The 25760-nt window shown below is 39.0% G+C and overlaps 1 protein-coding gene across 1 annotated transcript in view; it reads right to left on the reverse strand.

The window, feature by feature from the left end:
• Positions 1 to 2053: 2053 nt before the first annotated feature.
• The window catches only part of CDK6 (cyclin-dependent kinase 6), a 125290-nt gene continuing 101583 nt past the window's right edge, over positions 2054 to 25760 (reverse strand). Inside the window, exons 5-7 of the mRNA XM_009071284.1 lie at positions 8741 to 8791; positions 4713 to 4848; positions 2054 to 2910 (exon numbers count right to left, since the gene is read on the reverse strand). Of these exons, the coding sequence (XP_009069532.1) occupies positions 2764 to 2910; positions 4713 to 4848; positions 8741 to 8791 (334 nt within the window). The 3' untranslated portion in view covers positions 2054 to 2763. The remainder of the gene's footprint in view (positions 2911 to 4712; positions 4849 to 8740; positions 8792 to 25760) is intronic.

The following is a 25760-nucleotide window of genomic DNA, read 5'->3' on the forward strand; positions in this document are numbered from 1 at the left end:
CTAACCTTTGGCTTAAAGTGTTCTCCCCCCTCCTTTTGGTTTTACCCTAATAATGTACCTACATTCAGCAATCATATTCTCTTCTAGCCTTTGCTTTCCTAAGCTTAACACAGCACGTTCTTCTTACATGGAACAGATGCACACTTCTATCTGAGAGTCTGAAGCCTAATTTGAAAATATTATCTCCTCCCCTACATTTTCACCTTGTTAAGTTGGTGGAGAGCTCTGGGAGAGTTCCCTGAACAGTTGCTGGAAAGCCACACCAGCTGAATGCCCTGATAAGGTTTGTACGACAGATAGCTCAGCGCCAAGTAAAATGTGGAATGTTTTTAAAAGTGGTAAACGCTGTAGGAAACTTTTCTGTTTACTACTGTTGCAAGAGTTACCCGAATCTTGGCTCTGTTTGTTGTTCTGATTAGTGTTTAAAAATTGTTAGCAAAAGTTTCACTCTAACCCATCCTTTTCTTGAATGCTAAAATCTATTAATACTTGAGTCCATTGACCCGTGGGGGAACAGGGCTGGGACAACACCAGTGCAGTGGGTTCACAATTCCCATTGGATCTAGGAACAGAGAGAATGACAAAGGCAGGGCCAAGATTAGAGGGTTAGCTGCTGTGACTGGTCCCTGGCCCTCAGCTTGCTGCTCGCAGAGCTTCCAAAATTCTTGTGCTTTGCATGTGTGGTATCTCTGTGTGCAGATGCCTTGTGCATATGCTCTTGCCAGGCCTAATTTGCAACTTGCCTGTTCATGCTGGTAGGTTTTGCATAGGCTCATTCTGGGCATAAGGAAAAGCACAGGCCACTGCATGCAAGCATGCAAGTGGTCCTTTAAAAATCTGGCCTGTTTCACACAGACCTAATTTAACCACATATCACATACTTATGTGTCTAACAGTAATGAAAACTTTATCCAAGAGACAGGTAAGATCCACTCACTGTCCTAGCAGTGGACCATGTCCCAGACAGTGCAGATACCTGAAACAGAATTAAGAGTGAAGTTTGCCACCTCAGTTAGCCTATCACAGGAGTGAGAAACCTGCCAGGGAGACAGCTACAAGTCCCCCTGTCACAACTGGAAAAATTATGTATTTCTCAACTCGCTGCTAAGGAGCTGCTTCTGCCAAGCATGCCATGGATGAGGATACAATGCTGGCTCACTGCGAGGTGAAATAGAGATGAGGAAGAGAGAAGGGACTGTCACAGGAGTAATCAAAGCTGGCTGCCTCACATAGCATCAGTTATACTGCAATAGTGTATATTTATGGTTTTATGGTAAGGGCTAACTCGTTGGACCAATATTTTCCCCCAATTCATTTCCAGGTAAATGCACTAAAGTCACGCTAGGGAACAGCTTTTATGGATTTAGAATATTTCTTTTTCCCCAGTACAGTATTAAAAAAATAAAAGTTCCTTCTTAAAATACTGAAAATATATTTTAGTTAAGGTAAAAATACTAAATATAAAAATTTAATGCAATACTTAAAATAACTGTGCTATAAAGACATGTGAATTGCTTAGTTATTTTGACATTCAATAAAGGCACATTAACCCTAGTGGAGAGGCATGTGCCAGTATACCCACATGGTGGTTTAGGAGAGATGGTCATGCATTTCTGCATAGAAAAGTCTGCTTAATAAGTGACATCTGAGGGATTTTGAGACAGTAATGTTCATGCACTTGTGATGAATAGGGGGGTGTTGCAGTATACAGCATACAATGCACCACAAATACTTATTTGTGCTTATTACAGGCATAGGATTCTCTGCTTCTGAATCAGAAATATTTTTTTCTATTTTCCTTTTCGGCTGACAATCAGAACAGGTTGTAGGTGAAAATCTGTATGGATTTTCATTGGGTCTGCTCATGTCTTTGAACTGCATATCAGAAAATTTGGAATGAGATAAAGAAAATGTGCTTGCAGCTGTTTTCAGGGAGGAATGATGAGTTAGATGATGGGCTAGAATCTGCCTGGATTTCCAGACAAACCGACCATTTGGAAACTGAAAGTGTGTTTAAGTACAGAACTATAGAAGTTTCTTAAAACACTTGTTCTTTTCAACGTGCACACAAACGTAGCTAGGTAAGAACTCGTTTGTGTAAGAAAAAACCTAAAAGTTGAGACATTTATTATGATCACCACCATCACTGTCATTTTTATAGCGCCATGAAATGATAAAATAATTCACCCAAGTTCTCAAGTGGGGAAGCACCTGCATATATGCTATAAATGAACAGTAGCTGGATGTAGTAATGCATGTATCAGTTAACTGCAGGTTGCAGAGACCTGATATTTCAATGTCATTCTTTAAATATCACTGTAAGAGAACACATAATAGTAATAATAAAAAAGTACCAAATCATGCTTCAGCAGCTAGAGAGAGAGAAATTGCATCATGTTTGGACAGTGACTCGATGATTCTACTCCACACTGGCAGCATTCAATATTAGAAGGATAAAATGGCAGCAAAACTGGTCAGCAGCTTCTCTTCGTCTGGAGTCTTCCCAGGTAGATAAACAAAACAAAACCAAAAGAAACATAAAGCTGCAATGGGAGCAGGTCAAAGCCCTGGCCCTTGCATTGCTCTGATAAAAGTAAACTAGATTGATTTCCATGGATAAGCACATCACAATCCAAAAATAAAAGATAAGTGCATAAAACCTCCAAATAATGATCTTCACTAGGACAGCTATGTGGTTTGTACAGGACAGTGGCCTTGTCAGCTACATGTCTTGTTCATTTATGGTTCATCTTCAGTCAGCATTTATGATGCATTCACCTCACTGGAGTTTTGGCTGGATGACATGTGAGAGTCCAGATTCTCCTTGCATTTCTCCAGGTCATGGAAATATGGGTGAGAGAGGGCAACATAAGCAGATATTCTCTTGGCTGGATTGAACGCTAAGCATTTCTGAAAGTATGAAAAGAAGTTGGTTTTAGCTAAAATGTAGAGTTAACAATGCTATCATTGCATACATACATTAATGCATACCACCTGCAGATTATAATCAGAATGAGACACAATGGTCTGAGTAGGTGTTGCTCTATAACTATCCATATTAAAACAAGCAGTGAGGTCATAGTATAAGAATTTGTCATCCCCGAAGCTAATAAAAAATTACATGCTACAAAATTCAAGTATTCATAGTTTAGGAAATCCCAGAATACAGTTTTTTTTTAATTCACGTGCACATGACATCTGTGTCACAGACTGCAGGGAGAAACTGATGAGGAACAACTTTTGAATCTCCTCAGTGTTCAATGTGCTGTTAGTTTGTGGTTATACAAACATGGGTCGAACCACGAAGTTCATTCCTAGGCTCAGCATTTCTATAGGTGTTTGGTCTTTGACTTTATAGCCTTCATATGCTAATGTTCTGCATTCAGTTTCTCCCTCTTCTTCCTAGCTGCACTTTGCATGCCTTCTTTACCAGATCTGTACCCCAGCCTCTGTCCAGCCAGCATTGAAATCTTTCCGATAGCCTTGCATTTTACACCTTGCTCTTCTCAATTCCTTCATTCACCTCCAAATACTATTTTTTCCTGCTATCCTTGTCTAACCACTTCCTACTCCTACTTTCTCTTCTTGTATCAGAACTTCTATCACTTAACTTCTGAAATTTAATTCAGTGACTTCCATTACTACTCTCCTCTTTCATCTGTGGCTCCCAGTTATCATATCTTTGCCTAGCAGGAACAGATTCCCTTCTCATCTCACCTTCTCAGCATAGATATTTGTTTTCTACCTCCTTCCCTCTCATCATGCCTCACGCTCACTGAGCTGTCTGCCGTATTTCATTCCTTGTTGTCCCCAGAATCTAATTCTTGTCCTATGTCTAGGTCCCACTTCCAGGCTGTCTGAAAGCAGTAAGATGCATTTTTCCCTTGTCATTTCAAGTGTCCAGATGTAGTCCAGCTTTCTGCAGCTGAGAGCTGTAGTCATAAGGACAATGAAGGACAATGCGCTGTTATGGGCAGAGACAGCAATTCCTGAAGGGATTCACCAAGTCTTTCAGGAATTGCACTGAGCCCATGTGAATCAATATATTTTTAAAGACTTCCAGAGAACAAATTTAACTAGATTCCAACAGCACAGCAAGAGGCAAACTGGGGCGAGGCCATCCCCTATATTCCATTTCATGAATGAACTTCACAACTGGGGTTTATAACATACATATAAAAATGATGAAAATAGTTGTACCGGCCCAATTTGTTTGCTTCTGTTCAACCTGCCATTTGTAAGAGGCAACAACTGGTGAATTCCAAGTCTCAGGTTTTCAGCACTCAATAGAAAGCATGCAGATAATATCTGCCACTACAGCCTATTCCCTGCTTTATTCTGGGTCCACTAAACCACAAAAAATGGTAGATCCAATTTTGTACTCATGTTAGGCCTATACTGTAAGAATGGCTGAACAAGTGACAAAACAGTGGTCAGTAATGAAGATCTAATCATCAGGTCTAAAGACAGGTCAAACAGATACTTCCCTGACACAGTTTCCTGATCTCTAACTCTTCTCAGCTCTGACACCTATTGAGCCAAAAGCAGTATCTTTGTGCTGTTGTTTCACAAATTTACACGAGTTTGTTTACCTGCTTTGAAACTTTTCTTTCTAACTCCATTAAATGGAAACATAATTGTTTCTTGGCATGTTGCATGCATAGTGGGAACTATCAGTCATGTGATTTGGGGAACAACAAATAGAAACTTACAAGAAGCAAATCTTTGCCTAGTTCATCAATATCTGGTACAAATTTTTCAATAGCTTGTGCGGGTCTGGAAGTGAAAGCATTTCTTGGAAGGGCAACATCATTGGGCCAGTCCTCTTCTTCTGGGAGTCCAATTACACTGTGAAAAGGAAAACATTATGTTAGGTCTGAACATTTATGCAGTTTCCCCTTTATATTGATTATATTTTGTCAGTTTACAAGTATTTTTCTTTAAATGAGTTTAAATGGTTAATTGTACAGTAGTGCACTGATCCCTGCAAATAGAAGCTGATGACTGTAGGTCCTCGGTGTGCTTGGTAGAAATCCTTCTCTGGCCAGTGCAATTTTGTGGCCTAGGTCTCAATTTTCTGAGTCTTTGTGTTGAAAAAAGGCTGAATGCTTTGGAAGAAAGTTGCTCAGCTCTTGACTGGATGGTGCAACATATGTCGCTTCAGGATGATTAAAAGCAGTAAGTTTCAAAGGGGAATTGCATGCAAGGATCTTTATTCACAAGAATAGAGACTGAGAGAAGAGTGTGGGTCAAGATGAGGGTAAGGCAATAAAAGGGATGTTTCATAATGCTTCAAAGCTATGTGCAGTAATTGTTGCCCAAATTTAAACAATTTATTTGCTTCACAATACAGGTTTAAAGTCTCAGTTCAGAAGTGGCAAGGCACTTGAGTGTCTTTGTGTTTTTACTTTCAACTGTATTTTAGTTTTTCTTTCTTCTTGAATAGAATATTTAAATTTATTTTTACATTTTATTTCTTTATTCTTTAAATTACAGAAGATATTTAGATTTATTAAATAATCATGCTGAGGTCTAAAACCCAAATAAATGAAATAGTAGGTAAACCTCCAATGATGGATTATGTCTAATACATTTTGTATTTTAGTTTGATGCTAAAATTTGTGGGGTTGAAACAACGGTTTCTGATGGAAATTCTGGAACATATCATACATTACGTGTCAGGTTTCAGGGAAAATAATTTTTTATAGCTTGTAAAAAAGAGATTTTTAATGGAAACGTTGACAATGTAAGACAAGAAAGGAAATAAAAGTAACGTCCCTGAATATTTGGGTCTGTACAAACCCCAGTGCCACTAGGGAGCAGCATTGACCTTTCTTCTTACTAAGCTTGTAGTAAGACTGGGTGAGGCCATGGGCCAAACACACTGAGGCGAATCTTAGGTTGCCTCACTGAACGTAGTGGAATTACCCCACCCCTATCTACATGGATTTCAAATTGTAATTTGGCTCACCTAACATACCTCTGAAAATTAATATGGCTGGAAGGGCAAAGCAATTACAGTCTCAGGACACTTAAATTTTACTGCATCTGAAGACATCACAGCTCTTGGGAAATGACAAGTTAAATCTGTATGAAAAACTGAAGTTTACTTTTATCACCAGGCATGGTGTGGGTATGGGGCAAAGCCCTAGGCCACGGTGATTAAAGACATGTGATTAGCTGTTTGAGGATCTGGACCCCTATTAAATATAATACAAACAGCATCATAGGAAGATGGGGGAGTCAAGTGTTTGAAATAACAATGACATTTCACCTATCATTCGAATGTGTTTGGTTAGTCCCGTTTCTTTAAACATTTGCATGAGAGAGCATGAACAGGGCAGAATAAGCACAAGCACAGGCAGAGTTAATGAGAGGAGACCAGGAGGCAGCCTGTCAGATGGGAGTAGGCTGGACAGGACCGAGAGTGGAAAGGAGAGACATTTTTAGCTACACACACACGTAGTACTCAAAACTCTTAATAATGAATGTCGCAGCAGACACTCTCACTCTGGTCTGGTAGCACTACCATTTCAGTGACTAAGTTTGGGAGTATCTTGGATGAGTTTCACCTCCTGCCAAAGATTCAGGCCTGGTCTTGAGAAACACTGAGTACTTTCCACTCCCATTGATCACAATGGGAGACAAATCTGCTCTGACCATTGCAGCATTTAGCCTGAAATCTGTGAGGATATCCCACATGCTGACAGTCCTGGAAAAGCAGGAAAATATTTGTGCCACATGTCAGGGATTTACCCTCACACAGAGTGGAATTTTACCTGACACAAATCAGAATGCACATGTACAGCAAAGGCAGACCACAGCCCATTATGTGAAAGAATGCATCAGTCCAGATTGCACAAAAATCCCAAAACTACTTTCTGTCCAAATTAATCTGCTGAATGAGTCACTACTGTAGAAAGAAACAACCCTCCCACAAGAAGAGCTATGCCTAACTGTAGGGGGTTCTCCAACTGTGAAAACACAAAATAAACACTATTTAGCATAAACCCTCCGAACCCAAGACAGATACTTCTGAACTATGTAAGGAGAACTGCACAAAAGAAGCAAACCCAATCTTTCTCTTTAAGTAGATGTCCAATAAAGAATTTATCCTAAATTTTCTTCTCATGGTGAATTCTTTTCTGCACAGGTAATCTCAGCCCCCAGGGATGGAAAGATCCCCACTGGAGGCTGCCACTAGCAGCTATGAATTTAATTCCAGCCAAGTTCATTTTCATCTTGCTCTTCAGTGTCATGAATGAATCAAGATCCGTGAAAAAAAGTCACAGCTGTGTCTTTTTAAATTGTAAAATACATTGTATGTATCAAAGCTGTCATCATTTAATAAAGCAGACTATTGTAGGACTAAAGGAATAGTTTTGCAGAAGAAGAAAAAGTAAACTTTAAGGACTGATTTTTCTGGATTGGGCAGGAAGAGCTATTCAGCACATGACAAATTAACCACACAAGTGAGTCACATACACTGGTATGGTATGCAGGAAAGGGAAGTCAACTGTGTGAAATCAAGACCTGCAATTTAGGAGCCCCATATTAAATAATGAAAATGCTTAGAAACAGATCTGTTATGATTTCAGAACTGGAAAGAATGGTTAAACAGAGAAATTATTTGTTCTTTTTAAACCTTTCTTAGAAATTATACTATCTTCTCTTTGGAATATCTTCAAGAGGATAATATTTCAGCCATCTCCCTCTCCCTGTCTCTCTCTGCTATCTATTTCTTATTTCATCCAGACCCCTGGATCCCTGCAGTCCCTCCATATGAAAAGAGAAGACAGAGGTGCAGAGGCAAATAGTCATTCATGCTCTGGATTGGTACCAGCTCTATGTGGCTTTGCTTTCCTAACTACATGACACATAGATCAGATCTTAAATTTACGTGGTTCTTAAAAAATACAGAAATGTTCCTTACTCTGAAGAGCTTTTCATGAGAAAAAGTAATATAATCCTACTTAATTATCATATTGGTAATGTAAATAACTTTTTTGCTGTTTTTTAACATATTTTGGAAGAGAATTATTCTGCCTCAGAGAGTTTAGAGTCTACCCACCTCCTTAATGTATTTGATATATGTGAAAAACACAATCTTCTAGAATTGTAAAATGGCTCTAAAATAAAGCAAATATCTCTGACAAAGCACTTGTTAAAATGCTGACATTTCTTCTGTTTTCACAGTTACCTTCCTGACCAAAATATGGACTGCTAACAGGCTACACAGTATATTTTAAAAGTTAGAATATTTTCTTATGTCCAAAAGTCTTTTCTGCAAAGATGCTGTTGGTAACAATCTTAGATATTTCAACTTAATAATAATTTTAACCTATTCTAATATTGTTTTCTGAAACACACAAAGAAATAGCAAAAAAATAAAACTTCCGTGTTTGTTTACATGAGGAGAAGCTCTTGTACTTCACTGTTTAGGAATATGTATGAATGGTACATGCACAGTATGTTTAAGAGACTGAAAAAGCCTGAAACAGAAGTCTGATAACTTCTTGATGATGGCTGTTATTTCTGCAGAACTATATTCCATGTTGCTTCCTCCTCCCACTCTGACACAGAATACACAGAAATAGCACATTGCCTACGGTAGCAATAGGAAATATGTTCTAGCAAAACTTTGTTCTAGTCACATTATTGCATAAAAACATGGCAAAGAAATCTCACAGAGTTTCAGTGTTAAACAGATATCGACACAATGCAATTAGTTATTACTTACTCAAAGATTTTTCCTAGCTGATCAACATCTGAATTTCCACGGAAGAGTGGTCTGAAAGAATAAAAAAAATGTTTTTAGGATGTGACTTGCTTCAGTTCATGTGAATTTGTATTTGTCATTGACAGCTGTCAATGTAGGGTGAAAACATTATTTTTTTGAGACTTCACTTCTTCTGCTTCCATGCTTTATCCAGTCTGTGAGTGTACCTTTCAAGTTTCTACTAAAACTGATAAAAAGGGACAGATGATACTTATTCTTGAATACACTACTTTTGAAAATTTAATTGTCCTTTAACATGAATGAAATAACCTTCTCTCAGCTAATTCTACTCTTTGAATTATACCATTAACAAAACAGTTTGCACTACTCAGAACATACTTAAATGGCTGCTAAGTGAGACAAAAATGGAGTGAATATCATGCAATTCATTAAACCATAATAAAATTAGAGATTAATTATTACGAATATAAACTCAAAATTAAATTTCTTGCATATTGGATATTGGAAATACGCTCCTAGGTTTAAGGGTTCAAAAAATGACAATGGATTCATGAAGGTCTGTAAAGAATGGGGTGTGAAACGGTACAGAATTTACCTTGAAGTAGAGGAATACTTCTGCTGCATAAATAAAGATATGTTCAGGAAAGAAACAAATTATTAGGCTGAATGTCCAAAGGCTTTCAGAAAAAACAGCGACTAAAAATTATTTCAGAGAGTGGTACACACCTTTTTTTCCCCAATGTGCAATTTAAAATGTTGTCACTCAGCATGTATAAAATACTATCACCCCATAGTGTCTAAGCCAAATAAGAAATTCAGATTTGTACAGAGTATGGCTGCGTTGACACCTTTGTGTTGAATTTGGTAAGGTGTGAACAACAGTGCAATTTTCTGTTGAAACTCCCAAGATATTCCAACGTTTTACTGACAGATAATTGAGGATCCAGCCAAGAATCAGGGCATCTGTGATGATCAGGCCCCCGATGTTGCATACCATTTTGGTTCAACAAATGGTAGATTAGTCTGATATACACAATTCAGACACACTGCAAACTTGTGATAGCCAGGCTGCCCCTCTCTTCTGGAGCACCACTCTCGAAGTACAGTGCATGCTGCAAACTCATGGTTACAGTTTCTAAAACCATTCAACTGAGACACAGTGACTTGACAAACAATGTCTATTCCCATGCTTTCACTGGCAGCCTTTGCTTACGGAGAAACATCCATTCTCCTGCCTCTTTCTGCATACTCCTATCTGATACAGGTCCTTAACAGCAGCGATAACCAAAGACATCATTTCACTGTTCCTTTCATAGGAGAACACCTTTCCCATCTACACTGGGAGAACAAGGAGTGCTCAGGTGTAGTCCTTCCCCTCTCACTGCCCATATGCAGGGGCAGGTGTACAATCTGGATCTCCTTTTGCTAACCCTAAGTTAATACTGCAAACGGCACTTTACATCTTGACGCTCACACACAGCTAACAGAGCTCCATGTCACTATCTATTCTTGGGGGTCCACACCAAATACAGTAAGTAGACACACAGCACTGTGACATTTCTTAGACATAATAATAATCGCTGCAGAAATCTGTGCCACCAAGAAAAAGTAATAACTGGCAGACATGCTGACTGTCTTTGATAAACTAACCATGTATTTTGTCTCCTTCATGTTTGCTGCCATTCGGGTCATGTCGTATCAACTTACACTCAAAATTGATTTGCACAGGGACATTGGGTGAACAATTTCATCAAGTCTGACTTGAAACCATTTGACATCAGATTTGATCTGAGGGGGTAAAATGTGGTAGCCTGTTACTTGTCCATAAAGGGCATTTTATTTATTTTTGGTCCTGAATAAATCACAAATAACAATATGCTTAATTTCCCAGCTACACATGATGTTTACTAACTGCTACCACTTTGACAAGACCATTGCAACTCATAATTAGGGATTTCTGTAGGTTTTTTAAAAGCTTTAAGGTATACAGCAATAATGGCTTCTACAAAACCCCAAAGCTTAACTCACTTAGGCAGAAGCATCTACTGCCCCAAGTTTTTAGCCTGATTTTCAAAACGGTCAGTAGCTACAGTCTTAGTATTGTTTGTGGCAGCAGACATACTCTGTATCTTCCAAAGTCAAGCAATATGACAACTTTAGACATTTTTTTGAACTACTGCTGGTAATTTATTAACATACAGTTACTTTGAGCTTTGGAATATTGGGGGTCTTTAAACTAACAAAATCTACACATTCAAATAATCATATCCATGCAAATGGAAGCTGATTTAATGTTTTCAAATGTACGCTGAACCTTGCATTAATGTGAAGGCTTGGCAAAGTCAGCCTTGTTTGCAAATCACCTTAGGCACTGTCATGCCAAAACAAGTATGATTCTTGGGATTTTTAAGGGAGGTTTTTCCCATCATTGCTGCTGTCTCAGATTCACTAGGGGCTGAAGCAAGAATTTAAATTCTTTTGAATATATAATGATACAACACAAGGTGACCTTCCAACATACTTTGGTATTTCATCATAATGAAGTGTTACTAATTCATCTTTCAGCCTTCTATCCATCCCACCATCATGACTAGAAAAGGATGCCAACTCCAGGTTAGGCATCACTAATGTAACAAAATTTGCCTCATGAATTTTGGCTGGAGGTTCAATTGGAATATTGGATGGATGACTTGGGAAGTAGATCCACTTAATCACCAGCTATATGAAGATTTCGTTCCGCATTTTGGCACTAGTTACTCTTCAGTAATGACTTGCCAGCTCTGCAAATCCAGCACACATAAAAACTTGCACCTCAAGACAACTGGGTTTTTAGTTCTATTCTTAAAGGTGGACATCAGCTCTCCCAGCACCTTGGACCTGGAAGCACACTCAGAAGTCATAGGAAAGTAAAATTTCACCCTTGTTGTTGGTATCTTTCACTCGACTCATTCACCAATTCACTCCCTGAGGTTTATTTACGCAAGCTTGATCCGGAAGTCCTTACTTGGGGATATTTTTTCCTCTGTGTGATCATAGTCTGTGTAAGACTGGTTAAACTCTGAGACTCTGATTTCATAGAATTCCTTCTTTTTTTCCTCAGAAAGGGCATGGAGCTGCGTTTGTGTCCATGGAGGAAGATGTGTCTGTCATCTGGCTTCAAAGAACTCCTAAAATCTGTGTGTATGTGCATTTCAGGAAGGACAGATATTCCAATGGAGGAAAGGGCTATCCATGGGGATACACTTGCCTTTTGTGTGGTTCCTTGATCCTGTTAAACCTTCCTGACTTTGATTGCTACAAAATCCATGCTCTGAGGGGTCCAACACACACTGAGTAGGGAAGAAGATGGGGCAGAAAGATTCAGAGTGCACCTATGACATTTAATTTCCCTCTTTGCTCAAGAAGTCTCAGATGCTTCCTATTTTTGTTGCTTATTTTTTAGGGAGAGGGGAGCAGAAAAATGTCACAGGGAATATGCAGGTGTCCATCTTGTTTGACTACTCCTTCTCCAGGCCATTCTTCACTGCCTCTGGAATAATGCCCACTGAATGGAAGACAACCCTTTTCATATCTAATGTTGGACCAGAATGCCTTTAGCCTACAGATATGAAGATCTGTTGGAGGCATCATGTTACTCCCCTGTCCTGCTAAAATAAACTCCTACTGAGTCAATAAGCATGTTCCTGAGGTATAAAATGTGCAGCTGCACAATTAAATGGATATTAACTATGAGTCTGCATTGTGACTATTTCCACAGGATAAATCTATCTGCCTTTTTATATGGCAGTCCAACACAAAGATGTACCTAACTCCTGGGCTGCATAAAGGACAGCAGTGCCAGCAGGTTGAGGGAGGTAATCCTTCCATTCTGCTCAGCACTGGTGAGGCCACATCTGGAGTGCTAGGTCCAGTTCTGATTATTCTAGTATCAGAAGAGACAACACCATACTGGAGAGAGACCAGCAAAGGGCCATGAATATTATTAAAGGACTGGAGCATCTGACATATGAAGAACAGCTGAAAGAGCTAGAACTGTTTAGCCTAGAGAAGAAAAAGTTCAGTGGGGATCTTAATATATATAAATACCTAAAGGGAGCATGCAAAAAAGATGGAGTCAGGCTCTTTTCAGTAGTGCCCAGTGATAGGATCAGAGGCAGTGGGCACAGACAGAAACACAGAAGGTTTCCTCTGTACATAAGGAAACATTTTTTTACTGTGTGGGTGACCAAGCGCTGGCATAGTTGCCCAAAGAGGTTGAGGAACCTCCCACTTTGGAGATATTCAAAAGCCATCTGGAGATGGTCCTGGGCAACCAGTTATGGGTGGCTCTGCTTGAGCTAGAGAGGGTTGGACCAGGTGACATGCAGAGGTCCTTCCACTCTCAACCATTCTGTAACTCTGCAATAATACAGAAATAAAAATACAGATCACAACTTAAGGTTGCAATGTAAAACCTCGCAAATCCGAAATAAGTTACCATCTGCTTATAGTTTAGAAGGACTTGCACAATTAATCTTCTGGCCAAAAGGATCTCATGCATATATGTAGCTCAACACACTAGACTTAACCATTCACCCACTTTAGCCTCTTTTTCTCTTGTCCATGTCTCCGCTCATGTTTTTGTTTCATGCTGAGTTTTACCTTCACTGAATATCCTTTCTATCTGAACTGGATATCAGTATCTGAAAGGTTGAGTACTTTATTTTATAGATGCTGTGTTTCATGTCTGTGCTACTCAGTACAAACTGAGTTATAAACATTTCCTAAGTAAGTGTCCATGAAGAATTTTCCCTGGTGCAACTCCACAGAAATGCCAAAGCAATTCTTAAAGTATTGTATACAGTGACACTGCAATGACACCCAAGAGATAAATGAGGTTTAACTGTAAACTGGCCACATTACTTCTAGACTTTACTTTCAGCCTTTGGTCTACAAAGCAAAGAGTCTGTAAGTTTTAAGAAGAAAAGTTAGAATTTCCATAAAGATTGGAATTAAAGATGTTGAAAAGCACTGCTCTAGTCTATACTACCATGCAAACACAAGGGGAAAAATAATCTAATGAAACCACATGTACTGAGGCACAGGAGAAGATTTCTGCAGGTTTCTTCACAGTGACTGACATTCTAAACTAATTAGTGATATTCTGACTGGTAACTATCTTTCAATTTCTGGATTATTAAACTACAGGTAAAATGGACACATGGAATGTGTCATGTGAAGAAAAACAGTATTGAGTGAAAAAAAGCTAAGAAATTCTCTTTCTAACCAAAACATATTACAAAGCTACCATGACAGTTCTGGAGTTGCCAGTACAAGTGCTTCTAAGGCTAGATAAGCCTGGTATCTTTCCAGATATGTAAGAAATAACTTCCAAAATAACTACCTGGATTCTTTCTGCTAGTCCATTTGCTCGGTGTGGTGACAACAGCAGTTGGGAATTCCATCCCCTTCCTTGTTATCACAGAAGAACAGTAAGGATAATCTCTTAACTACTGACCCGAATATATACAATATTCTCAGTGAAAAGTCTGTATATTGGTGATCCATGTTTATTTAGTAAAGTCCTACGAGAACTCCCTAAAATGAAAAGAACATTGTGGATAGGAAAGGTACAACTTGATTTTGGGGCAAGTGGGGCTTAGACAGTCTGGCTGAAGAGATGACAAGAAGTGTTGGGAGGAAGAGCAGTTACTTCAGAACGGGTAGCTGCTGCTTTGAAGGCATTAGACAAGATGAGGGAGGTGTTGAAAGAGTCCATGATAATTTGACATCGTGAAGAAAAAAGTGTGAAGGGAAATTATATAGAACAGCTCATGGAAATCGTACATGGAATTTTAAAATCTGGTAGCATTGTAGCAGTTAAGTCTAGGAGTTTGTATATCTTTGCGTGTAAGAGCAACAATGCGATGGTGAAGAAACTGAAAAAGCTAAAGCCAAAAAACATTTGCCAAGGAATCCTGCATCATGCCATGGGAACCTGCCAAGCTATATAGTCAGAGATATATTTAAAGGATGGGTGGGTTTTTTTCTTTTCATATTACAGAATGTGAATAGCTGGTAAATAATTTTATCAGATTCTTAGTTACTTGCTATGAAGAAAATATTTTCATTTTAAGAATTAAAACCAATTAAGACCTAAAAGTAAAATTACGAGATGACTAGAATTAACATGATCAGGACTGTCCTGTGGAAACCTTTATGCAGAGGGATTATTTCTGAGCTGATTCCTTGTTCCTGTTCCCACAGTTTCTCTTTGACAGATCGCCTGGACAAGTCTGTACTGCAAGCATGAAAGGAGAAAATAAGGTAAGGGGAAAAAAAAGTATCACCATTTAAAGATGAAGCTCATTGGTGCTTCTGACAGGCAAAATGAATAAGGTACAATATAAAACTTTACTCTGAAAACAGGCCAGGCTGACAACATTGCAAGCTCTGGACAGTTACCCACTTCCAGTCACAAGTGACTTGCCTCAGCTGTTGTGTAATTCAGAGTTCTCATTTTAAACCTAACATTTTCTTGTACTTCTTGCTCTCCTTTCCCTTTAATAATATCTTTGTGTGGGTGGGTGCCAGACACTGCATAGGAAGAAGTTACTTCATGTAGAACTTAATATACTTGATCATAAATTGCTCAAAACTCTTAAGAAACTTATCTTCTCTCCTCCTTTGAAGAAAAAGAAAGATGAAATAGATAAACATTACGACTGAGGAAATACTCTTCAGCTAAAATCTGACAGAAAACAGATCAGCCATCTTGAGTTTCTCATTTCAGTCTTTAACAGACCAATTTTTTCACTTGAAAATCTATCATTCTTCAAGTAGTATAGTACCACAGACATGAATAACATCTCTAAGATGGGGCTATGTCAGTACTGAGCTATTATTAGAACCAGATCTAATGCATCAAAAGAACTGAAATAACGATTATTATTTTCTCTGGAGTTTTTCATGTCATCCAGTAGACAGAAGCAGATAAAAGAAAACAAGTAGTTTCTGAACAATTACTGCAAACTTCCAGTTGTGTAGTGTGTTGAATTTGTTCCTCATTGCTATTTAAAATGAGGTAAATTAATTCTAAAAATAAAGATAATATTCTTACCCCCAAATGCACAGATAGTCTAGTTCCTAACAAACACAGGATTTCTTGCTTGAACTGACAAAGCAAAGGGCTTTCTGAGCTGGGTGCAGATACAAGCCAACAAGGGAAGGACCCTGTTTGCAGATGGACTTGCATGTTCCTTTTGCATAACTGAAAGGGAAATGTTAGTAAAAGGGAAACCAAACAGAGGCAGCATGTACAGCTTTCTGACCAAAGCAGGGCCAGCCTACTGTGTAGAGTCAATTTGATCCAATATACAGCAAAAAGCAAGAAACCGACCATAAATGAGAGAAAATACAACCAACTTCAAAGCATCCTTAAGAACTGGCAAATGAAAACCTTTTCCTGGATGCTTAAATTTGCTTGACACCTTTCATGTAAGTATCACGTTTCAAGGCTGCAGGTGGCCTTGTAGCAGAATGACAGGCCTTGTCCCCCACCAGTGACATAAAAGGGAGCTTTATCACAGACATCAGTGACCCCAGGAACAAACCAAGAGAGATCTGGTTTCACAAACTCTTACAAGAAAATAATGGTGCTTTAACAGAAGGATATATACATACACCTATATATATATACACACACACACACACACATAAACTCCCGAAAGTAAGAAAAGTGCAGATATTATCTTTGACCAGAATATGCTGTAAGATGGGCAAATCTCATCTGTTCCTGGGCAGAACTGCTTCAGAATTCATCATTTAACATTACTTTTTGAAATAGAAGAGCCTTGATAGGTTGAATGTCCTTCACTTATTCTCTCAGCATGCACGTCACAGTTCTCTTATCTGTGGACATTTGTTTCCCTGCAAGATTTGTAGGTTTATTTCACTAGGGCTTTAAGGGTTATTATCTCAACTCAAGGAGCATGATGTAACAGTGGCACCTTGAAAACTGCCCCAATATTTGAAGAAAATTCTGGAATCACATACATAACTGGCCTTGGAAAAAGAGAAGGGGGGAAAAACGCATTGTATCTGCTCAGAGTGGAAAAAGAAGCATCCCTCTTGTTTGTTCTACCACACACAGTTCTACCAGTGATATGATGGAACTGTGTGTTAAACACCCACCCCATCAATGTGCACAGTTAAATTACATCTACTTGCCCATCAACAGTTTGAAGTTTAATGATATAAGTAAACTGCAGACTTCTGCATTTTGATAGCATTCTGAAAGAAATACTGGTATGACACATACAATATGGTCATGCTCTTCCAAAGATCACTTACTTAGTTTTCTGTATTCTCTTCTCTCTTCTGAATCTCTTTCATATCCCTTTTCTAAACATGCACTCTCTAAAACTGCCAGGCTGCTTTGCTCTTGTGATGCAACTCAGATTTAGGGTTTGGAGGCAGTTATTGAGCTAGGGATTAGATAAAGGCTGTCTTACACGGATGGATAGGAGTCAAGAGGACTAATTTCTCTCCTGTTCACTTACACAAGCAATGGTGCGGATCAGAGTGCAGGATGCTGTGTGCAGGCAGAGTGTTTGTGTGTCTGTGTCTGTGTGCTCAGAGCTCCTTAAAAATCTAGCAGACAGCACTCCAAAATGACACATTTTAGCCAGAATATGAAGGTGCTCTTTTATGCTGTATTTTAAAGAAGGGAGTTTAGAAAATCTGTATCAGGGCAAAACACCTACCTTCAAGGTAAACAATAAGAGTTTTAGTCTGTTCCTAGTGTTTATCAATTATGTAAAGACTAAAGCAATCTTCTATGTGAAATATCTATTCTTGATCCTGTATGAAATTTCACTGTGAAAATCTACTCAAATCACAGTTTTCAGAGATGCAGAATTAATCTTTTTTAGTTCCACATGTTTTCTTGCAATGCCAAAATCACTCTGAGAAAGCTCATCAGTTGATATTTACCATATTTACTGGTCTAAAAACCCTTTTTAAAATGGACTTTGGTTTGAGGGTGCCTCTAATGCTGGACTAGTTTTAATCAAGGTGATATGTAATAGGTTTCCAAGTCTGAGGCCTTCTAATGGAAATCCAATTCATGTTCCACAAACCACTATATTCTCAGTTTGCTTTCCCAGTAAAGCTTTAAACTAAAAGAGTTTGTGCCATTAGGTTGATTTCTCTTGGAATAAATTCTTTTAAATCATATGCCCAACAGTGTTATCATTCTAGTATCAGCTGAAAGTCTATGCACACATAACCATTGCCCAAAGGAAACTCTTTTACCTGCCCCTGATTCTTCCACACCAAAGGAGAAGCAAGTTGATGTACATGGAACACCTATAGTACACATACCAGTTCATTTAATCTGCCCAAAGATACTGAGTAAGTTAACATCCAAATATATGTTCCCAGGTCTTCTTGGTGTTTATCTCAATAATGCTGAGCAAGGAACTTTATGGGCTAAAGTATACTCTGTTGATAAAGGAGCTTATACTCTGAATGCCTAATATAAAATAATGAGAAAGGACAGCATTATGATGTTTTATTTCCTTCACTATGAGTTACACAGAAAATGCGTAGTCTATGTAAAATCTATTTGATTAAATTACTAGTCTAATTTTTTTTGAACACTAGAACTGGGCAGAGTAAGGCAGAAAAGCAAAAATCTGACTAAAACAGAATCAGAAAAAAAATCTGAAAGACAATCCTGTCATCTGCAGTGGTACAGTGACAGAGTAATAATCAGGTAACAGAGGCTGTGAATGGGCATTCTGTGAGACTTCAGAGAAGAGAGCTCCAATAGATGTCAAATTTCCATACTGGAAGGAAACATAGAATTTAAAGATGTTCTACACAATCTAGAACATAAAATTCTAAATACAGAATAAAATCCAAGGAAAAGTGATTAATTTTTTTCCCTCTGGGAAAACATTACAAGCTACAAGAGAGAATCCTTGGCGTTTCTCTCCAGCTGGACTTCAGCTTCTCCTGTGTGGTGTCAAGTACATGTTTTGATCTACGATCACTTCATTTGCCCTCATATTAGGTGTTACTGGCACCTGTTGCTCTAAGCCTCTCTGAATTTTCAGAGAAACCTGAAACAGCAGAACTGCTGCCCTCCCACAACTAATATGTCTCATCACCTTCAGCTTCAATAAAACACTCCGGTCAGGAAAAAATTCTGAGAGCAGATTACAACCCTCCAGACAAGAAAGGCAGGGAAAACATTTCACTACTAAACGGTAAACTGTTATGTGAGCAGAGGTTAAATTTCAACTTCAACCCTTTTCCCCAGTTGCTGAGTCTGAGTGTCAAAAGACATGAAAGTGGATTAGAAGGATGGTGTGAAGAAAATACTTTAATTTGCAGCAGCTGTGCTGGCTTACAGTGAATTAATAAACACCTGCAGAAAAGCTTGAGATAAGCATTTAAGGTAGAAAGCAATGTAAAGCAACCATGCAAGGAAAACTGACACAGTTTTCAAAGACCAGCTGAACTAGGTAGAACTTTGCCCTAAACAATACTTTGTCTCATGCAATACACTGTACTCAGGCTGGAGAAGGTGCAAGATTTACATTCACTAGCCTATGACAATGCACAGTAACCTGAGTTCACCTATTAAGTACTCTCTGGTTACCTATCCTGTTCAGCTCCTAGTGATTTCACATAAAATCTTTTTTCCTCACTTGACCAAAAGAAAGAGTAAGTTAATTTCTTAAAGAGTAAAAACAAAAACTGACTTCCAGATGATGACACTGCTCAGATGTCACTCTTCTCTATTCAACTGCAGCATTAACACACTTTGTGCTGGAGATTTATGTGTTGCAAGTCTCCTCAAATTATTTTTGTGACAACTTGTATGCTACTATTTCTGCTTTGCCATTACTGAGTCATGAGCACATCTTGAGCTAGTGGCACAACTCTATTGGCTCTTGACATTATTTTAATAGGAATAGTATAAAACTCTGTCTTTACAGAACGAACATTTCCTCATTCTCTGAAGTCCCGAGCACATGTAGCTCCATGAACCACCCCCACATCTTGAACTTTCTGTCCCCACATCACTGCATTGTTCCCCATCTTCATGTCCACTACAAGGAGCTCTCCAAGATCCAGATGGAAATGGGCGTCATTTCTGAAAAAAACCCAATCTAATTTGCTCAGAATTAGAAAAACAGAATCCTTTTCTGGAGTAAGTGAATAATCAAGTAAAAGGTTCTTCCCATTTTATGCCCTGCTTTTCATACAGTTGTGACTGGTGTGTTTGTCAAGAATCTAGAGTTTACCAAAAATGTATGGGCCTTCTTTAAACTCTGCTCTCACTTTCCAGCAAAGGGCCCTCACAATCAAACTCTTAAAAGATCTAGGAGATGAGCAACACCTACATCTCCTTTTGCAATTACTTTCCAAAACAGTGATTCCAAGGCAGGAGAGCAGCAAGCAAGCCTGTTTCTGTGCTTCAGTGGGTAGGGCATCCAGCTAGGATATGATTCTGATTTTGTATATACAAAAAAAAAATTGCTAATGGTGAGATCTGGTTTTAACTGAGTATCTTCATTCTTACAGCAGCAGAGAGAGTATGATTCATCACTGCCAATGAGGCTTAATTTAACAGCTACGGATAGGAACATTACTGAAAAATCTCTTGCTATGTATACTCCTGTAGATGCTGAAAGCTCGCTCTCAAATTATTTGGATATAAAGAGCACTTAAAAAATTATTCAATAGTATAGAACAGTGTGTATGCTGTACTGACATACTCATAAAACCTGTTTCATGGACATAATCTAATAAAAAAGATCTGGTAATTCAGTGTAGTTGATGAAATTCTGGATGATACAGCTGATTGAGTCATGTACCTTTAGGTAACTGATTCAGACTCAGTGAAAATCAATAGTAACTGAATCTTCATCCCAATTTACTCCAGCTCAGTAGAATAAATGAGTGGAAATGTAGTAATCCCTTGGTTGAAATTCTTATTTGACAAATGTTTATATTCCATAAGCACTTCTTACTGGTAAACCTAGATATGTTAGGAGAGAAGCTATGAATATGGAGAATATTTAAATAAAAGAAGAAATACTTCCTCAGAGACTGTCTTAGAGTTGCATCTGGACAGTATGTGTTCAGTGCTTCTATAAGAGGAAAGCAGAGCACATTAGGTGTGAGTTTCTGGAAGAAGTCATATGGTTTGACCATGCCAGACTGATGATTCCTAAAAGACTGCAAAATGAAGCATGCAGCAGCCAGGCATGGCATGTGCTGATATCAAGAGCTCTTGCCTTGCCAAATACTGGCTCTGTCTCCAGCAGTCAATGTACCATGGTGGCTGTGTCTCACATGGACTCATTTGTACAGGACCAGCATGTCAGCAGGTCAGGCAGAGCAAGCAAGGAAATGTGACTGCAGTGCCAGAGGCCTTATGCAAACAAAAATCAGAAGCAAGGCAACAACACGTGCGTTCGTATCACAAGGCGAACTATGGCTTCAAAGGAAGAAGGTAACTAGTTCACAGGAGCTAGTGTGAGCTAGAGTGAGCTGCATCCTGCCATGCCTCTTCTGTCTCTTTCAGTACACAGCCAACACCAGGACCCTGAGAACGGACGGCAAAAACTACGTGTGGGTAACACATGTGCTGTTCCGTGGCAGGCAGCACATATATGCAGGAGAGGCTTTGGCCACCTCCCTTCCTCACCAAGTTAGGACTCTTATCTAGTTCTTTGACAACTGCAACTACAGACAATGCACAGACTCCCAGACCAGCTGGCAAACTCTTGACAGTGGTCTGAACCCTGCAGCATAGGTAAGCTTTTTAACAGAGGCAGTGAGGACCTGGCTTTGGGTACTGCAGTTCCCTTGGAGAAATTGTTTTCCAGAAATCTAAATATCAAACTTCCTCTTGCTTTCTCATTGACATTTTGAGGTCTCCTCTCACAGCCAATTAGTTACTTGGTACAAAGTAGTACAACCTCTCATAAAGCTGTTATGTTTTGCTCTTCTGTTCTTTGCTGCTTTTAAATCCCTGATGTTTGTCTGCTCCTTCAGGCATGCTTTCCACTTCTCTCATGCACATTTATGGGTTTTTTTTAGATGTAAAGAATATCTAACAGCTTTGGTGACCACCTACATAAGAAGAAGTGCTAATGCGAAGCTGTTGAAAGACACAAATATGAGACTGATTTGTCCTATATACTTCTGAACTAGTACATACTGTCTGTATGACTGACCAATGGTAGCTAATTATCAGGCTCCTTTTCTGGACAATCAAATACAGAAAACTCAGTAAAGCTGCCCAGATCAAAATGTCTGACTAGACAATTTGGAAAAAAACCCACACTTGGGAGCTCAGCAACAAGAATCACACTTAAAGTCTAGTCTTTCTCCCCCCTCTCTGGAGTGCACCAGTGTCCAGGAAAGGATCCCAGGAGCTTAAATACCTTTTTGTAGCCATTTTCTCATGAAAGAGAAAAGTAAATAAAAACAATGTTTAGTTCTATTACGAGTCAAACAAAAGTACACAGAGCTTCCCCCAGCCAAACTCCAGGCAAAAAGCAAAGCCTCTCTCAGCCAAGTTCCTGAAGAGGGAAGCTGTGTGAAAGAGCCAGGAGACCCTTTCAAAAGGAAAGTCTTTGGGCAGCATACAGCTGGCTAACCCTCTTCGGGCTGGAGAGCAAGGGGCATGGATAACATTACTCTCCTCTCCTGTTCTCTGGCTGGTGGAGTGACTGCTAAAAACCATCTGCAGCTGGGGATCCCACCAAAGCAGCCCTCAGGCTGCTCTGGCTTATCTCAGGTATGAACCTGTTGTTGAGAAACAAAGGTGGAGCACATTCACATCAACTGGCCAGCAGCTGTGCCGAGTGTAGCTCAGATCCAGGTGTTTCTGCTGCAGCTGCATTTCCAAATAGCCATTCCAAATGCTACAATGCTAATACCAAGGACTTGGAAATATCTACATCATGACTGACAAGTTGTGGTCTTTCTCTTAACCACAAAGTCTTTTCCTCTGACCTCTGGCCAGGCTAATTCAGATTGTTACAGACTGGAATATCATTGCTCTCAGGAATATATATATGTTTAAGCACTATGTGTTCAGAGGGTCTTCAGACTAGTGCTGTGCCACCTACAATGAAGAAACTACAGGAGGCTTCCCAGGAGGAGACCTCTCTCGTGAGCTTGCAGCTGGGCTTGAGCTGTTTGCAGCCACTGGCTGCCAGTCCAGAGCCACCCAGTCCTGGTCCCTTGGCCACTGCCTGGCCTGACACGACCTGAACCTAACAGTCAAATTAAACTTCACCTAACACTTTCTGTGGGTCTTCTTGCCCCTGCTTCAAGCTTCCCTTATGGTTTTTTTGCCACGAGTAGTGACAGTTTTTGGTTTCTTTGGTTTATCAACCGTTTCCCTTACTAACAGATCTATTCCTCTGACTGAAAGTCTGGCACAGCTGGAAACTAGAAGGAAAACCACAAGTAAATGGCCTGGCACTCACTCACCACTCATCTCCAACCACAGACTGATACAGTTACTGGATTTGACTAACGGCTATCAATCAGCCCAACTGTAGACAGAAAGATATCAGCTAGAAAAGGCTTGAGGGAAAATGTGAGCTACAAAACAACATGGCATTTTACTTTTAATCATGTGCTGCTGTCTTGGAAACTCACATCTATTCTGTACTCGATAATTAGCAGTATTATTCTGACTGTTTGCCCTTCTCTCCATTAACATGCGTTTGTCTTCTGCCTAAAGCCAATGTGAGTTCTTTCTGCCTTGGAGGTCAGATTAAACAGGAAACAACCCTGATTATCCAGAAACTGGAATAACATGAACAAGTGCAGTCTTCTGCTTTCCTTTGTTAGTTAAGTCCGAAGCAAAATGTCATTGTTCTTCCATCAGATCACTAAGGTCACTAAGTTAAATTGTGGCTTGTGTCCATTCAACTTTAAAAATGCTTGAAAAAAAATAGGCTGGCCATGTATCTGGGGAGGAAGAAAAAATCCGATTTTATTAGGTCTGGTTTGGAAAAACGATCAGCCTCCCACACACCCATATGCACATGAATGGCAGAAGAATAAAGGATGAAAAGTGCAAAGCACAGAATTTTGAATGCTGACAAGATCTTTCTAAGGAATGAACCTTCTCCCAATACAGTTGGTCTGGACTGCGGTGAACTTTCATGGCACTTGCAACTTAAATCATTCTTGTAACAAAACAAGATAATTTCCAAAAATGGCAAAAACAAACTCAGGCCAGAACTATACAGTGCTTTGGTTCAAAGGCTGCAAATCAAGCTGTGCAGCTTTTACAGCTCTACGCTGCAACATCCACCTTTGCTTGTTGAAATAAAGACAAAACAGAAAAATAGAGTTGTTGCTTTAATTTTTTTGCCACCAAGATATAACTGTGAGCAAGCAGACAAGTGAATGATTACACTTTGGAGCTCTTGGTCCACTAGATAGGTTGGTTTAAGGTTCACTGGAAAACACCGGATAATATGATTGCAAAGTGTGTGTTTAAAATTGCTGCAAGATAAAGAGAGCAGTTCACTCTTAAACTGCATTTAAGATGTTTGGCAGTTTATATGGAAAACCCAACTTATAAGCAGCATTCGTGGCTGTATTTACTCAGTTGCTTTTTGCCTAGATGTCTCTACTGTCTTGTTTTTATTATACCTTCCCTCCCAACATCCAGTTATACATACTATTTTTACTTAATTAACAGATTCCTCTGCTGCTTTCTCTAGTTCTCTCTTCTTTCCAACCTAAAGAAGATTTGAAAAAATACTACAGATCTTTACTCTGCTTTTGAGAGGTATTTCAGAAATGTGTTGCAAATAAAATAACAGAGCACAGAAAGCTAAGAACTGAATAAAAAAGCTAGAGGTTTTACCGTGTGGAGGAATACAGGATCTAGTAGGCAAAGCCAAATATTCTTACTGGTGCATAGCTACTGTGCCCACTTAAAACAGTGAGGGCTAAATGATCAGATATGCTGAAGCACAGGAAAATAACGGACAAAGAATTAAAATGCATCTAAAATGATACAAAGTGTGGCACAGAAGTATGCCTCACAATTCCTTACATGGTAGTATTCATATCTTAGAGGCTCCTTATTACCTTTAGAGCCTCTTTTCAGACTCTGTTCATGGTACTGTTCTTGTATGTGCAGAAAAGGTAAAATAAAATTAAGTCTTCACTACTAACTGTCAGACTTGCTTTTCTTTCTCTTGTGCTCAGTATGACCAGGATATCATCTGTAATATCCATACACACAGCAAGAATTTAAAAATCCAGTGTGGTAACAATTCACAATGGTGTGCAGATAAAGACAATTTTAAAAAGGCAAAGAATATATTCCTTCCCTACAGAAAGCATGGTGATTTTTTCATGATCTCCTCCCCTGCATAAATTATTCTAAGTATATCCACTGAATTCAGTTTGAGACAGAGGTTTTTTTATGGTGGAATATGCAGTGTCTCTGTTCTGCTCCTATCCAAACCAAAGCATTTACATTCCCATCACTGATGCACTTGGACTGTGGCAAGACTATGTCCTGTACTTGGAAAAACAAACTCTATATTAAGTTGCATAGTATTTTGCTGTTTGCTGATAAAGTTGCAGTATATGATACTTTACAGTTGATTATAGGCTTTAAGCAAGTGTTTCTGCCCCCCCCAATGCTTTGGATATTGAATAATATTAATGGGAAAAAATTTTATGTGATGACATACTGTTACTTAATTTGAAGTTGCGTAGTCATTAGTTAATTTGAGAGTCACTTAGTACATATAATCCTGTCAGGTATGCATTTGCAAAGTTAAAGTTTCATTTTTCCTCAAGACCATTCAACAGCAAAGCAACTCATCACAAGGAAGGAGACAGGAGTTCAAATTTCCAAGCAATTCTCTGCAAGAGCAGCATTTCTGTAAATCATTTCCCCCAAAGCCTACTATTCCCTTTAATTCATTCTCCAGATGAAGAACACGCTTGGGCCATTGAGAACCTGTGG

The sequence above is a fragment of the Acanthisitta chloris genome, unplaced genomic scaffold (genome assembly GCF_000695815.1).
Source record: "Acanthisitta chloris isolate BGI_N310 unplaced genomic scaffold, ASM69581v1 scaffold7973, whole genome shotgun sequence".
NCBI lineage: Eukaryota > Metazoa > Chordata > Aves > Passeriformes > Acanthisittidae > Acanthisitta > Acanthisitta chloris.